The sequence below is a fragment of the Pleuronectes platessa genome, chromosome 13 (assembly GCF_947347685.1).
Source record: "Pleuronectes platessa chromosome 13, fPlePla1.1, whole genome shotgun sequence".
Taxonomy (NCBI): domain Eukaryota; kingdom Metazoa; phylum Chordata; class Actinopteri; order Pleuronectiformes; family Pleuronectidae; genus Pleuronectes; species Pleuronectes platessa.
In genome coordinates this window covers 18,169,441-18,186,728 of record NC_070638.1, presented here as the reverse complement: position 1 = coordinate 18,186,728, position 17,288 = coordinate 18,169,441, and the positions used below count along the sequence as shown (strand labels likewise).

General features: G+C 48.9%; 2 protein-coding genes across 2 annotated transcripts; both read left to right on the top strand.

Annotated features, from left to right (window-relative positions):
- The first annotated feature begins 3,656 nt into the window (after positions 1-3,656).
- LOC128454705 (protocadherin-8) lies at positions 3,657-7,137 on the top strand. Its single transcript, XM_053438186.1, has 3 exons — positions 3,657-6,308; positions 6,441-6,666; positions 6,779-7,137. The coding sequence occupies exons 1-3, from the start codon at positions 3,858-3,860 to the stop codon at positions 7,129-7,131; spliced, it is 3,030 nt and encodes a 1,009-aa protein (XP_053294161.1). The 5' UTR covers positions 3,657-3,857; the 3' UTR covers positions 7,132-7,137.
- A 1,864-nt stretch (positions 7,138-9,001) lies between these two features.
- On the top strand, positions 9,002-16,256 carry LOC128454704 (leukocyte cell-derived chemotaxin 1). Its single transcript, XM_053438184.1, has 7 exons — positions 9,002-9,073; positions 9,303-9,443; positions 10,791-10,931; positions 11,527-11,640; positions 14,679-14,829; positions 15,213-15,325; positions 16,032-16,256. The coding sequence occupies exons 1-7, from the start codon at positions 9,002-9,004 to the stop codon at positions 16,254-16,256; spliced, it is 957 nt and encodes a 318-aa protein (XP_053294159.1).
- Positions 16,257-17,288: the final 1,032 nt, after the last annotated feature.

The window sequence follows — 17,288 nt, the reverse complement described above, 5'->3', positions numbered from 1 at the left end:
TTCTGCACCAAGCAATTGAAGTGTGTCTTTCCCCGTGTCCTTAACATCCATGCAGTGTCAGAGCCTCCACTCACAGTCTGATCATTATTTTTCTTGTTACGATGTATAAGAGCTACACAAAAGGCTCTAATTAACCTGCACAGCCCTTTATCATGTTTCCAATTTCGATGAGAGTTGAGGGATAATACAGGTCGAATGAGCGCATCTAGCCCCTGTTAGTGAAGGGCCATCCTTCTCTTTTTTTAAGACCCCGAGGCCACGACATAACTTTCTGAAGTGTTGCACGGCTGATGCACGGCACATTCACTCCTAATCATTTCCATCAATAGTCTCGAGGACGAGGCCATTATAGCCAGACGAGCCCTGGAGTGCGCTCCTCATGCTGGAGAGGCGATAATTGGATAATTAGTGCTGGGAACCAATTAGGACTCCGCGCTTGTGATGGCACGCGAGTTAAGCAAAGGTTAGCAGCAGAGGGGGGTGGTGGTGGTGGGTTGTGGGTGCCTGGATGGACGGAGGGGGGTCTTCAATGCGCGGATCGATCATCTTGGAGACCCCCCCCCCCCCTCCTCTCCTACACAAACACAGACACACACATCTCTCCCTTTCTCACCCCCTCTTCCCCTCTCCAACTCCCCCCCTTGTCCACCGCTTATCTTCCTGCACAAAAGAGTCCAAATCGGCCATTTCCATCTCAAAGAGTTAAGCCCCAACAAGAGGCGAAGGGATCGGGCCTCAGACCCCCAAAATACCCGGCGATCACTAGAGCAAATGGGTTCACAATGCAGGAGGAAAGAAAGAAGGGATGAGCGGAAGGGATGGAGGGGGCTTCACTCTAAAGATGTATTTATATACGTTAAAGAAAATGCTAATATGTCCCGTGAAGAATGGAGTGGATTTCGGGGACTCAACTCTAATTCTGCTATTGTTGAACTCGCGTGCAGATGGCCGAGATTGACACGGTGGTCACGTGAGGGAATTATTCTGTTTTGGGGTGTGCGTGGTGTCCCACTTCAGCCAATACACTGGCCCTCTAATGCACGCGCACATGCACGTGCAGAGATTTTAATCCACGAGACGAGACGAGACATAATGTCTTGTGATTTGCTTTTGATTGCTCTTGTCTTTGTGTGCAGAGAAAAATACCGTCAGAGGCCATGTGTGTCTCTGAACACACAAAGGAACCACAGAATGGACAGACTGGACCATTCATGAAGCTGTGGAGCCACCGGACGATGTTTTGGATTAAACTCGTTGTCGCACAACATATTTTATCCTTTCACATTTTATTCTGACCAAATCCTAAATGTTTAGTAAAACATCTGGGTTACATCAGGAGGGATGATTTATCATATCATGATGATGATGATCAGCAGTTCAGTGCAAACTATATGCACAAGCTTGTTGGTGCGCCCATTTCCTATGTGAACAGCTGATGTTAAAATAGCCCCGTGTAGAGCTTACAGCAGTCCATTCAACACAGCACATCTGTGGTGCAGCTATAGTCATGCTAAACTGAAAAAGCTTCAGGTGGCAGATATTGACCCAAATTGTATTAGTGCTTCCAAGATGGACAGGTGCAATACACATGGTGTTTCCACCTTGCATGCTCTGCTGAGGAACTTTGTGTATCATTTTTATGCTTAGAACCGACTCCGAAAATGTGATCATAAGGGCCCTGACTGAGAAAACATTGAAAACTCAATTTTAGCAAGTGGTTCAAAAATCCTTATGTGTTTTAATCCCAAGGTACTTTTAAAGTGTGATGATTGCCCTCTTTTTTTTTGTTATTTATGTATTTTTTTATAAACTCTGAATAAAGGTTAAAAAGTGGCATCAACATCTCAAAATCACCCTCTTTAGGCTGATGAGGTTGTTTTGATGTAATTGCTGCAGAATGACGTCTCCTGATCCTTTAGGACAGGCCTGACTGTGTCTAACTATGCAAGCTGCTTGACTGGATGTCGCCCATTCAGGTGCCTCCTATTTGACTTTCTGTGGCAGATGGGTTCTTTATAGAACATGCCAACTGATATTAGCTTCTACTGCAAGGCAAGTGTTGCCCCTGAAAAAGCTGTGCGTGTGTGCATGTGCGTGTGTGAGGAGGGAGAGAGAGGGAGAGAGAGGGAAGGAGAGTCCACTGTGAAGAATGAGAAAATCTCTTAAAGAGCCGTGACGGGGCCCCGGTCGTTTTCTAAATGTATTTTAATAGGAGGGACCCTGATGTCCGGGGCAATTCATCTCCCATCTCCCTGTAATGAAAGGAGTCGTGGCCGGGACCGGGGCCGGTCTGGAGGGGTGGGGAGGGGGCGATACAAAGGCTGCATGTGGCTGTGACTCATTATGCTGCAGTTAGGCAGAGGGCTGCATGGAGGCAGCGGGGGTTAGGGTCCCCACAGACCGGCTCAGGGGCCACAATGCCGGCATGGACGGGCTGTATAGGGAGACCCTGCCATGCCTTTATCCCGCCTGCTACTAACGAGGGCTTCATTCGCCTTTGATATAATCTCACTATTGAAATCCTGATAAATCCCCCCTGCGTTTACAGCCAAATCCCATTTGTAACGGGTTCGTGGAAGGCTGTGTGAGCGCGTGCGTGGCCCGCCAGTGTGTGTGTGTGTACGTGCGTGCATGTGCGTCTTCACCTGCTCCTCTGTCTCTCTCTGTTCTGGCAGCCGAGGCCAGGCAGAGTCTCGTGTTATAACCGAGCCGTTACACCGGCTTTAATTTAAAAAATCCCCCCTTGTGCGCACAAGACATCTCGTGAGTTGATCTGATCTGAGACCGAATTAGAATAAAATCAATGTTTAAATGGATAAAGTCCCTTTTCTTTGGCTCAGATATGATCTGTTGGGCAAACAATTACTGGAATACAACGCACCAGGGGATTGAATAAAAGAAGGCAAAAAAGCACATTTATGGAATGTATTAATGAAAGTAAAATGAGCTCTAAGATGATGCTATTACCACCAGTTACAACAGATTTATTTTCTTATGATTCTCTGACACTACAATTATTCACTGTGTTAAGCTGCCTCAGCATTATGAGTCTATGAAAAGTGTATAAAATGAAATCTTAACAGCCTGGATGGAGGGGATCTGTGGTCGAGGAAAATAAGTAGTGCCATATCTGTGCGTAAAGTTCTCTCAGAGGTGGAGAGGTCAGTGGGACAGCTGAGCGTGCCAGTGGCTGCCTTTACACGGGTGGGTTACATGGGACACGTGCGTGCGTGGGGATCCATCCAGCCCGAGTTTCAGCATAAATCTCTTAACAGTGAAAGTGCGCCTATGGGGTAACGCATCCCCTTAGCAGACACTCCTACTTAAATGCTTTGTCCTCTATCTCAGGGACACTGCGCATCTCCGCGCTCCCCCTCCGTGTGTCGGTGCGCAGACTCATGTAACAGCCCGAAGAACACAAACAAGCAACGGGAACTAGCTGTATTAAATCAAGCCCCGTGTTCGGACCGGACATTTGGATGCCAAGTTACGCCGCACAGTCCAGGAATCTCTAAACGGGGTTTTAGAGGTCTTTCAGAAGTCCCCCTTTTTCCCCGCCTGAACGCCCGGATTGGTCACAGCGCGGCTCATTTGCATGCCTCGCCGTATAAACCCTCCTGCAGACACTGCAGCCCTCTTGCGCTGAGCAGCACACCTCCAGAAGAGAGAGATCGGAGCGCATCCAGAGTGCGCATTGAAAGACATATGGAATATTTATACCAGGCGCTATAGGGAAAAGACAGGAGTCGAGAAGGGGTTTCTGTTTTGCAGGAGACTTTTTTTCTGAACTCTCAAATTGCACTCGTTCCGGGACAGTTAGCGGAATTTCACATAATTTTTGGAGTGAGGGTGTGAAGATGGGAGAAACAGGGTGGAACGGGCTGCTGGTGCTCGTCTCTTTGCTGAGCCTCTCTGCTGTCACACAAGGAAAGACGGTGAAATACCAGACGTTTGAGGAAGACGCACCAGGGACAGTGATTGGAAACTTGGCCAAGGACATCTCCTCCGCTTCCTCTTCCTCGGGAGGCTCAAGGAACAATTTCAGGATGATGAAACAGTTCAACTCCTCTTTCATCCGTCTGAGGGAGAGCGACGGGCAGCTGACCATCGGGGAGAGGATAGACAGGGAGCGGATCTGCAAACACATCCTGCACTGCCTCATCGCTTTCGACGTGGTCAGCTTCTCCAAAGAGCAGTTCAAACTCATCCACGTCGAGGTGGAGGTCAAGGACATCAACGACAACTCCCCCGAGTTCCCCCGGAAAGAGTCTAGTCTGGAGATCTCCGAGAACACGGCGGTGGGCACGCGGATCCCGCTGGACTTTGCCGTGGACGAGGACGTTGGGGTGAACTACATCCAAAGCTACCAGATCTCCGTCAACAGCCACTTTTCCATCGACGTACTCAGCAGGGCTGACGGGGTTAAATATGCGGAGCTGGTCCTCATGAAGGAGCTGGACCGGGAGACGCAGGCGACTTACGCGCTGGAGCTTGTGGCTATGGACGGCGGCAACCCGTCCCGCACCGGAACAACGCGCATCAACATCAAGGTGAAAGACTACAACGACAACAGCCCGGTGTTTGACAGGAACAGCTTCTCCGTGGACCTGCCCGAGGACGCACCGGTCGGCTCCCTCCTGCTGGACCTGAACGCTGAGGACCCGGACGAGGGGATAAACGGGGAGGTGGTGTACGGGTTCGGGAACCAAGTGCCCTCAGAAATACGACAACTCTTCAGAGTGGACAGGAAGACCGGACGGCTCACTCTGGAGAGTCCGGTTGACTTTGAAAGTAAGAACACGTACGAGTTTGACGTCCAGGCCACCGACATGGGTCCGAACCCGAGCCCGGCCATCTGCAAGATAGTGGTGCAGGTGCAGGATGTTAACGACAACGCGCCGGAGATCTCCATCACCCCCATGACGTCCATCACGGCCGGGATCGCGTACATCACCGAGGCGGCGACCAGAGAGAGTTTCGTGGCGCTGGTCAGCACCTCGGACAGAGACTCTGGCGCTAACGGGCAGGTGCACTGCACCCTGTACGGACACGACCACTTCAAACTGCAGCAGGCTTATGAGGACAGCTTCATGATCGTGAGTACCAACCCGTTAGACCGGGAGAAAATCCCCGAGTACAACCTGACGGTGGTGGCGGAGGACCTGGGCTCCCCGCCTTTCAGGACCATCACTCAGTACACCATCAGGCTGACGGATGAGAACGACAACGCTCCAGTGTTCAGTAAATCTGTGTATGAGGTGGCGGTGGTGGAGAACAACGCACCTGGGGCATACATCGCCACGGTTGTGGCGCGGGACATGGACCTGGGGTCAAACGGGAAGGTCAGCTACAAACTGGCAGACACGTACTTCATGGGCTCCCCCATCTCCACCTTTGTGTCACTGGACCCGGCCAGCGGGTCGCTTTACGCGCTACGGAGCTTCAACTACGAGGTGATGAAGCAGATGGAGCTCCGTATCACGGCGAGTGACGGCGGCTCCCCGCCCCTGACCGGCAGCGCCAGTGTCTATGTGAGGATAGTGGACCAGAACGATAACGCGCCCATCATCACGCAGCCGCCCCTCAACAACGGCTCCGCTGAGGTCCTCCTGCCCCGGGACGCACCGACCGGCTACGTCATCACCCGGGTGGAGGCGCGGGATGCGGATGAGGGCGTGAACTCGGACCTGTCCTACGGGCTGGCCACCGGCGAACCCTCCGTGTTCTCCGTTAACAAAGCCTCCGGGGAGATCTACCTGAACCAGGTGCTCAGCCACGACGTGGACGAGACACTCAGCGTGACCGTGACGGTGAGTGACAACGGGAGGCCCGCGCTCACCTCCACTGCGACCCTCCGCTTCCTCATCATCGCCGGCCCCCCGCCGAGCGACCGGACCGTGTACCAGGCGGGGGGCGGGGACGAGGTGCACGCGCAGTTGGACCTGTCCGTGGTTATTATTGTCGTGCTCGCGGGGAGCTGCACGCTGCTGCTGCTCGCCATCATCCTCATCGCCACCACCTGCAACCGGCGCAAGCAGGACAAAAGCGGGGAGGACAGCGACTCGTACGGGGAGAAGGGCACGCTGGAGCGGGGCAGGACCCACGTGGTGGACAACCCGCTTCTCCCCCTCCACGGGGACGGGGCAGGAGCGGCTTTTGACGGACAATCCTACAGCAGCCAGCCCGGTGGGTTCACCTCGACTCACCCCGGGGGCAGTGACATGTGTTCGGCCTCAGAGGACGGCAGCGAAGTGCCCTGTGTGTATGACTCAGACAACAACAGCAAGCTCCGAGGGATTAAACACGAGGTGAGATGCACCTTTGGGACACTTTGGAGGGGTGGGGAGGGGAGATGTGAGGAGGGGAGATGTGATTTGCCCTCTGCAATGTGTTCATCCAGCAGAGACTCACCTCTGTTTTCTTTCTCCTCTGTCCTGCAGGGCTACTCCACTCTGCCTGGCTACGGGAATGGAAAGGAGGCTGTGAGGCCCATCACCATCTGGAAGGGGAACTCCTACACCACCATCTCTGCCAGGGACCCGGCCTTTAGTGGCAAGGACAGTGGCAAGGGGGACAGTGACTTCAATGACAGTGACAGTGATGTCAGTGGGGACACAGGCCTGAAGAAAGAAGGAGCAGTGGTTCCTCCCATGGGCGGCCAAAATGGTAAAGACATGCAAAACAATCCACTTATGAATGAAAGTATCAGATCGCTTGAGTTTGACGATGAGCTGTGGCTTCAAATCTAATTCCAATTTATTTTCTTTGTCTCTTTTAGCTCTGTGGGCATGCACAAGTGAGTGCAAGGTCCTGGGTCACTCCGACCGCTGCTGGAGCCCCTCAGCGGTGAGGGCCAACGCGGCTCCCTCCCCGGCCCCGACCCTCTCCTCCTTCAACAGCCTCCCCAAGACGGCCTCCCTTCCCCGGGACCCCAACCGCAGGGACAACTTCTACCAGGCCACAATCCCCAAAACACTGGGGCTGCAGAGCGTGTACGAGAAAGTGCTGCACAGGGAGTACGACTACGTGCTGGTCAGCTCACCAAGGCCTGTGAGGGTGCAGGAGATCAGTGACATAACCATCCCGGTTTACACCCCCACCCCAACACACTGCCCCAACAACGAGGCCTAAAACAGACAATTGCACACGCACACACTTATAAGCTCACTTTCAAAGAAATGTATAGTGTATTCAAATGTTTAATTTATGATTAACTTACGAGGAGAATAATGTAACTATTTGAAGTTATTTGTTGCTGTTGATTGTGCATATTATGTGTAAGTTTATATCTGGATATTTGTGCGTTTATGTTTTTAATGTAAAAGCCACCTTTGAAGTCCATTCAATCACGAAAAAGACATGACGTGTATCATATGCAAGCTTTGTACATACAGAGATTCTATTTTTTATAAAAGTAATAATGAAGCAAAGATATGTAAATTTGAATTGTAATTATTGATCTTTACGCATGCTGACTATTTAAAAATGCCCCCTGAAACTGGTAAACTTGAGGGCTGGTGACCTGCAATGTATGACGCTGATAATATGAAATCATTTGAATGCAATAATAAGTCGATGTACAGATTTTTTTCTATATCATCACGGCATTCGGAGAGAAAATAAACTTTGAAATACTGTTCTGAGCCGCTGACTTATGTGTGTGTTGTTCTGAGAGGTTACGATCCAGAGGTGAAACAGGCTGTTTGTGAATGCCTCGCAGGAACAGCCTATCAGTCAGGCCAGTCGCTGTAGTAAAAGCCAACAGGCGTCGCTGTTATTGCAGCAGTGAGCCTCTGTCCTTGCAGCCCACTGAAGAAGGTCAGTTTAGTTTTTTCTCCCTCTTTTGTGAACATGGTTTTTTTTCTGGTGAGGTGCCAGAGCAGACGCCAAGGATTTCCAGCAAATCACTCACGCGTAACAGGAGCAGAGCAACCTCCACAGTTATTATTTTCATCTTGGTGGACTTAATAGGTGCATTTCACCGCCCGCAGACCTGCATGTTAACACAAGAAGCAAAGATATGCTGAGCTTTCCACCACATCGATCATTACCACCTGATTTGTGCGCATGGAAGAGACATCCGTAATGAGAGTGGCTGTGCGTAAAAGGAGCCCTTTAGGGTTCGCCTCGAAGAAGAAAAAACAGGTCACATGCATACAAAATGAGAGGTTTCAAGCAGGCAAATATAGTTGAGATTTGTTAAAGAACGTGGAGTCCTTGCGAATAAAAGCTTCCCGCTCATCTGTCCGGATGTTTTCTTGTCAATGTGCCAAAGCGCTCGGTGCGCTCCTTACGTAATCACCCTCCTTGTAATCACGCATTCAGGGCACACTGCCGAACTCACTCACTCCCGCAGATATGAGGGGAGCAAGATCGGAGTGTGCTGCCTCGTTTTTTTGCACACTGTCATGTTAACATACTGTTTGTGGGATGGAGAAAGCGTGCGACATTCCGCCGGAGTCCACTCTGACCTGTAGCAGTCTGTGGAGGAGGGAGGAGGGAGGGAGGGAGGGAGGGGGGTGTGGGAGGGTGATTCGAGGAGACAACCTCACCCTCTCCCTTCCTCCATCATCTCCTTAATGTTCATGAATACATCTCGGTCCACACATAGAGGCTCGTCATATAAAACTTATTGACATGAACATTCTGAGGATCACAGCAGGCATCAGACTCAACCAACGTGATCTTCAAAGAGAAAGAGCGAAGAACTCTCTCTTGAGGGGAAGCCAAACCTTTTATAAATATATAATGTGCTTATCGTCCGCTGGAGTTGTTAGATTTCACCTGACTTTGATTCAGAGGCACAAAAGTTGTCAAGGTTACGCACAGTTCTAGTGTAGGAGAGCGTTAAGGCAAAACATGCAGTGACCATCCTCCTCCTCCTCCTCAGGAAGAGAGGGAGGGGGCGAGAGAGACCGGGGGGGGGGGGGGGGGGGGGGAGAGAGAGAGAGAGAGAGAGGAGTGAATGGAGTCGGGGCTCCTCAGGTGTTCGGCTCCAGTCATGGCCGGGAGCTCAGAGAAAGTACCGATCGCCTCAGCGGGACCGGAGGACCTGCAGCAGTTCATGCCTCCGGTGAGTGTTGCTGGGATCATCCGGGCCCCGGCTCCTCTGTCGGGGCCCCGACATCCCGCAGGCTATATCTATTTCATGACCTTTCAAAAGTTGCATAAACTGTGTCGCTGTGACTTCCTCGTAACACGGACACCGTGTCAGGTTCAGTATCATAGATAAAGTTTGTCAGGAAGCTTCTCTTCTCTACGGCAGTGTTGTCACTTTGGAGTTTCTCTGTTTTACCGCGCAGGCCTACTCCGCAGTGGCGGTGAAGCCCGCCGCCACCGGCCGCCTCCTGAAGGCCGGGATCGCGGTGCTCATCGCCGGAGCCCTGCTGCTTCTGCTGGGGGCAGTTGGAGCTTTTTACTTCTGGAACAACAATGAAAAACACGTGAGGATGATATTTTATAATAAATGTTACTTTTAAGGTCAACTATAGAGGGAGGAGGGTCAGAGAAGAGGGAGGGTATTGAAATTCTTATTTTGGCTGAATGTTGGTTTGACTGACAGAACGTATTTTAACTTTATCTTTCCCTAATTTTTCTTTTCTTGTCTTTATTTCATCCTCTACTGTAGCCTATAATTGAAGTTGCATAGATCTTTACATAAAAAACAGACCTTGGTTTATGAAGATGCACTTTTCCACATGCAAAGGACAGTTCTGTTTCTGCCTCTTGTGCACATTAGTTTAAATCAGGACAGCTTACATGATATAACAAGTTGTCCCAAGTTAACACATGGTATTGTAAATTTATGTGAGTTTTCAGAAAGCATTAATAGTTGGATTCTCTTACTTTGCCTTTCCATAAAGTGAAACAAGTTTCAGCTCATGTCACCACCCCAGGGATTTTTACAGGCTATATACTCCCTCAAGGCTTTCCATCGAAAATCAAATCAAAGTGGGTCTGAACTGCTGGATAATTCTCTTTTTTCCTCCCTATGCAGTTTTCTCTCCTTTCAAAACTTCTCTGAAACAAGAGGGAACCGCCACAGAAGAGAACGGCTCTCATGCGTACTCCCATCCAATAAAAAATCATGTCACTTGAGGGAAGAAATTGTTCAAACAAGCTCTTTTGAATTGGAAACAAGTGAAATTATGTCGTCGCTGGTGGATTCTTTTAACTAGTGTGAATTAAAAATGCCCAGCAGACTGAAGCCGCTCTTTAAGAGGAATTTTTTTCTTGCAGTGTAGGCAAACAGCAAAATGTAAATTAAACCCTCTCTTCATACTGTCTGAGGTAAAGCCTGGTGAATGGAAGCCTTGTGTGTATGTGGTGTGTGTGTGTGTTGGAGGGTTGTGGGTGGGAGGAGAGGGGTGAGAGTGGGGGTGGGGGGGCCCTCTCTGGTCCGGCTGATGCTCCAGGGGCAAGAGGTGTAGGAGACGAGAGGGGAAAATGCAGTTTTCTGGGTGTTTTCTCTTTTTTTTCCATTATGAAGTTTGAAAATGTTATTACGACATGATGATGAGGCTCTGCAGAAGGGTCCTCATCACCCAGAGGTGTAAGGTTTGTATTCTCCTAAACAAGCATGAATGAATGTGTGTGTCTGAAGGAGAAAATTGACAGAGGAGAGGTTTGCGAAGAGAAGTCATGGGTAAGATTGGGGAAAGGGAGAATGAAAGGGAGAGGGCTGTTGGGGGTTGGGGGGTGGGGTGACTCTCGGGACTCTCATACCTTACATGCCAGTCTGAAACCTTGTGTGTGTGTGTGTTTGCCTGTGTGTGTGTGTGTGTGTTCAGGTCTACAATGTCCACTACAGCATGAGCATCAATGGCAAAGTGGAGGAGGGTTCAATGGAAATCGACACGGCCAACAACATGGAGAGATTCAGCACCAGCAGCGGGGCGGAGGAGGCCGTGGAGGTCCACGACTTTGAGATTGTGAGTCGAACGGAAAACAATTAAAAAGTAATGATAATAATGTCCAGAGGAATAAGAAAAGCAGAGTCATCAAGCTGGACATCTGCCCTCTCTCCCTATGAGCACCTGGAGAGGAAGAGATCGGATTTGTTGAAACTTTAAAGAACCTTGTGGGGAGACTGGCTCCTTGCAAAGGTGGACAGACAACTAACTAGTGGTCATGTTGTCCCCCTGGGGGCCAATCGGTGTCAAGACGCATCGTCCCTCCAATTTTCATTAAACTCGGACTGGTGGTGTTTGACCTTTAATTAAAGCGGTCCAAATCAGGCCGATCAAACTAGTGTAGTAGACGTTTTGGCCTCTTAAAATTTTAATCCTGAACTTTAATCATACTGTCCCCATGAGTGTCATTTTAAATCTTGAATACAGTGCTAATCTACATCAGACCCCCGGATGTTTAATCTAAATCATGTTTGCAGATGTTTTCCTGTGATGTTGCATTTAATGTGTAGATGTGTTGTCCCAGATGCCTGCAGACGACAACACAACAATCTCTGTGACGAGTTATGAATTCCAGCTTCTGGTTTTTGCCCCCTCCTCTCTCTCACGACTCCAGGGCATCACAGGGATTCGCTTCTCAGGAGGAGAGAAGTGCTACATCAAGACCCAGGTGAAGGCTCGTCTGCCTGACGTGGAGACTCTCAACAAGGAAACCATGACGTTCAACCTGGTGGGTTGCTCCAGTCTTTTCTCAGAAAGTGGGATCTCTTTAAGTTGAGAATCTATCAATGGCTCTTTCTCACTGTAGAAATGTGGAAACTCCTAAACTGGAGCTTACCAGAACCCGAGCTTTTACAAATCATGTAAAGGTCTACTCGTCCATTTGGTATCTAGCAGTGTTTTGGAGTTTCTTCACTGTTACAATCCTCATTATTGATGTGATGACACATGAGTTTGACCAATCATTGCGCCAGAGGTTGAATGTTCCAGGATTCAGTATCACCTCCTGAGACCGTCCTATATGTAGCTCCAGGAGCCTGGCCCCAAAGTGGGTGGAGAACAGTGTAAACAGCAGCAGAACCAATGACAGTGCATACTTGTGTGTGCCCCTGCAGTGGAAAGGGAAAGACACACGTCTGAGTGTTTAACTCTTTGAAACCTATTTTTCAAGTAATTATACCATAAACGTCCAGCATCACCTGTAAGTGCATTGAAATCATTCAATCTGATGTTCAAAGTTAAAGCTGGACAATCCATTAGAATCTTTTCAAATAAAGACGGACCCTTCGTTATCACTGGCTTATACTAAATACTTTACAAGTGAGTTATAAGGATTGAATATTCAGATACAACTACTTTAAGACGATTAATCAGAGTTGAAAAGGTAGAAACTCTGGTTGGTGTTTGGCATGCAAGTAGCACCACACTATATATAGCAATGTCACTTTAATTGGTCGGCTACTTTGGTGCAGACTGAAATTCTGTATTTGAACATCTATTGGATTAATTGCAAGATACTCATGATCCCCAGAGGGTGAATCCTACTTATTTAGCTCTTATTTAGACCTCTCCTAGCATCAGGTCTAAATTTCTACCTGTTCAGGGAAATATCTCATTATCTATGGGATTGATTGGCACATATTGTACTAGAGTGTAGACTTTCATGTTCTCCCCAGGATGAACCATAATAACATAGGCATGCTAACCTAAGAGGATAACCATGTTCTGTACAGAACTGTAGCATGCTTACAGGGACAGTTACTGCATCTCCACTCAGTTGTTCAACTCTTTGAATAATTGGAGTGGACAAAGTGACAATTTGACCACTTACCTTCAGGAGGAGAGCTGCACACAACTGCACATGTGATGGATTACTGCAGTGGAAGAGCCCTTTATTCATGAATTACAAACACTGACAACTGCACTCGTTATGAATGACTCCATCACTTACCAAACCATTGACTCTGACGATACAAACGTGAGTTTATGTAAATGAAAATACTGAAGAAAAATATGCTAAGAGTAACTAAAATACCTTAATCTAAAATCAACCCATATAAAAGATGCTACGCACAAATGTAACGACAGACAGAGGGGAAGAGAAACAAAACCAATCATATACGCAAAAAACTGAATAATTGCTAATATATAGATATTAAATGTTTTTCCTGTTCCTCAACCATTCCATTTCAGTCGGACTCTATTTCTAACCACGAGCCATTTGTGCAAAAGATAATACAAATTATACATGACCAGATATCTCAAATCTGGCAACCCAAAACATTGTCTTTAAAAATAAATCACGAATAGCTGATTAATGAGGCAAATCTTAAATCCCCCGTTACTAAAGCTAGCTGTTATAACTCATCAAATATATCCATTATAAATACTATTAGTTGTATTAATGCATAGTCAGTTCTCTGCTGAGCTTTAAATATATACTACAAATCCTCACCTCTGATATATTACTAACGTGAGCTGTGGCATTAGCATGAATCACCCAAACCAATGATAAACCAAGGACACATAGGTGATTTCCATGTGTGGGTTCCCATCACTTAACAGAACACGCACGCATGCACAAACGCACAACAGACACACACAGTGAGTACGGGGGCCATATGTGTCTGGATTGCTATCACAACTCGCAAACGCCTGTGATTGTTCAATCGAGGCAGTCTGATAATTAAAATCATTTAGTTCTGCATAAGCCTCGCATCCACATAAATCCACATCGCCGGAATTACCCTCATGAATGCATAAACACTGACTCTCGCTCACACACACACACAAGCTCACACACTCACACACACACACGAGCTCACACACACACGCACACACACACACAATTAATTATGATGCGGTGCTGCTGTTATTGCCTCTCTGTCTCGTAAACGATCATTTATTTCACGTCTGGGCTTTTCTGTGTGTTTGTGTTGTTGTCTCTTTTTGCCTCATAAATGATCGTTTGGTTTCACATTTGTGTGTTTGTGTGTGTGAGTGAGAGGGGAGACAGGGAGATGTTGTTATAATGGTCGCTGCAGGCTGGTCATTTGCTATAATTTAGAGTGATGGCAAATCTGGGTTAGATAAGCACACACGCGCACACACACATAAACACGCACAAACACGCACGCGTCCCCATCCACAGAGAGTGGGTCAGATAAACTCTTATCTGTCAGGCGGTGGAGAAGGACCCCCGCTTTTATTTTTCCCTCCAGCAAATCATTTGAGAAAAAAACAACCAGCAGCAGCATTTCAGAAGGGTTGGAGGATAACATTCCCTAAACATGTGTGTGGCGACTGCAGTGCAGCCCTCAGGATCAAACGCCTCTGGGCCAAACCATCCCCCACAGAATTCCCCCCCCCCCCCCCCCCCCCCGTACCTGCAGGCTGTGGATACAGAGGACATATGTTTACACAGTGTCCCCTCCGGACAGCTCATTAGTTTATATGCAGAAACCTGTACATCCAGGGCATCCCCCCTCCCCCCCCTTCCGCTGCTGATGAGTCCTGACACCGTGTGTACAGCTAAACGTTGATGCAAGGGGGATCTGTATACTAAAGCCTCCTGGGCTTCATTTTACTGCTTGGTTTTATGTTGTTATAAGGAGCATTAACGGTGCAGCATTAATGCAGATTAGATTTGAGTGTGAGGAGTGTGGGCTGTTTAAAGGGGAAGGCTGGTAACAAGATACATCATCAACCCTGATATTATGCCTTCAAGTGATGTTTTTTTTTCCATCTCACATTTTTCTCTCTTCGAAGGAGGACGAGGTGATGCCGGCCAAGTTTGAGGACGATCTGATTTGGGTGGCGGCCGACACGCCCCTCTCTGACTCCGCCTTCCTCAGCAACAAGATCAAGGACCTGTGCGGAGAACTGCCCATCTTCTGGCTCCGCCCCACCTACTCAACCAGTAAGCACCTCACGGTTAAGTCGTGAAAATACAAATCTGAAAAGTTAAACACTCAATTTTCTCAGGCTCTGTAAAAAACAAAGAGGATGTGGGTCAAACGGTTTCAAGCATTTCCATTTAACATTGCTATTGTTCAAGCAATCGGAAAGAAAAACAAGCTGAATAGAAAAGTCCTTTTGAAGTGTCTGAGCCGCAGACTGTACACGTCTGAGCATGCTGGGAGGTCAGGAGTTCTCAAACACCATTTTTTATTCTACTTCATCTGACGCCTTCGAGAAATCCGTCTGAGAGACGAATGTGCAATCAGGAGCCGAGGCCACATTAGTGCCACTCGGCTCCTAAATTCGGTCTGCTGTCAGATTGTGAGACTGTGATGTGTGCAGGCGGACAGAGGAAGAGGAGAGCCGCGCTGCGCCAGCGCCGCCAGGCAGCCGGGGCCGCGGCGGAGAAGGAGGAGGACGTGGAGGCAGAGTTAAACCCAGAGAACCCCTACCAGGTGAGTCACACCAAGGACCTCGCACTCCTTACTTACTTCCCCCTCTGTTGTCTGCGTCAGTGTTCACAACTGTCCGTTCGGATCTGAGGGACACCTGAGAGGGCCGCGGCCGGGGAGAGCTTCTCACGGCTGTGCGAGCGGCAGCAGATGCCGGGGTCACGGCGTGGAGGCCTGGATTGTCTCTGCAAATCTGAGTGTATGCCTGGGTGTGTTTTCCGTGCATGCATTTGCTGTGTGAGGCTGTCCAAAGCTTTCCTTTCAGCATCGAGACGGTATGAATAATTCTACGACACCCCCCCCTCCCCTCCTGTTGCCCTTCTGCCCTGCTGGGCGCACACACACACACATGTGCACACAACACACACACAGACTCCCATACATACACCCTCCGACCACACCCCCTACGCTGGGCCCCACTCTCACTAATCCCTACACACGATAAGCATCCCCCAACATGCAACATGCTCCTAACAGCCACAGAAGGGGGGGGGGGGGAAACGACACCATGTAGAAAAAGAAAAAAATATTAGACAACAAAAACTCACGTCTGACATCATCCCCCCTCCTCCTCCCCAGCCGCCTGTCGGAAATTTAAATTAATTGGTTCGAAATGAGCTCCCTCCGCTGCAGGAGACATCGGCGATCACGTGACCCAACGGCACGCTAGTACTGTGCCCCCTTGACCTCCCTGTGTGTCTCCTTTCAGAGAGGTCTGGAGGGCGAGCAGGGCAACACGAACATCGACCCCATGCTGGACCACCAGGGCGTGTGCTGCGCCGAGTGCCGCCGGGGCTACACCCACTGCCAGAGGATCTGCGAGCCGCTCGGAGGCTACCACCCGTGGCCGTACCACTACAGAGGGTGCCGGGTGGCCTGCAGAGTCATCATGCCCTGCAACTGGTGGGTGGCCCGCATCCTGGGTCTCGTGTAGACCCCCCCCCCCCCCCCACACACACCTGAGTCAAGGATTGAAGAAAGTAGGGAGGGGAGGGAGGGATGGATGGGGTTGCGAGGGAGGGGAGATGAAGGGGACAAGTTTTGCTTCTCATTTCCTTCACATACCTGTTGGTCAGAGCAGATTGGTAGAAGTATGAGCAGCATCAGTAGCCGTGCCCACACATTATAAATGCATGGAACAGAATCTAGGACACCGGGATCTCACATATAAAGGTTTGCAGTCGCTGAGCACTGCACAGCTTCTCTTATTAAAATAACACACCTGCTTTCCAGTCAGATCCTCCTTCACTACAGCTCGGCGCGCTGTGGAGAGAACGTACAGCGGACCTGTTTTCACTGAATTATGTGCACAGCAGCTCAACATGTATCTGTAGGTAAAGCAGGAGACATTGTATTCATAGAGCTGACCTTTTCTTTCATCCTTTGCTTTCTGATGTAAATAAATGTATAGGGACCCGTACTTTTTTTCAGTAGCAGTCGGCCGGCTTAATTAGAGTCTGTTGTTAGTTTTACTTTTCATCACTCTGGTATTATATTTAACTGCTGTGATTTTAACTCATGAAAACAATGTACTGTACGCGCTCTCTCACAAACTCATCTCAATGTATTTGGACCTGTATTGAAGGAGCTGACTCAACGTGCAATATCACAGAATAAACTTTTTTAAGTAAACTTGAGCCTCCCACCTTTTTTTCATGCTGTTGGTTGAATTATTCCTATCACACCCTGTAAATACAGTTTACTTACAACAGGGCAGTGGGTTTATTCAGGACCCCCCCCCCACCCCCAGCCCTCGTCTCTCTCTCTTCCAGACTGTTCAGTTTTGAGAAGTGTCACATTTGGTAGCTGCTCTAAAGGCGTGAGCAGAAAGAAGTTTCCAGACTTCTTTAATGTGAGAGTTGCGGCTCTAGAACTCTTTAATGAGACTAAAGACTCTGTAGCCGTCACGCTCCCAGATCTTACCCACGATGCAAAGCGCTTAGCTCCTTTTGATGTCACAGAGCCG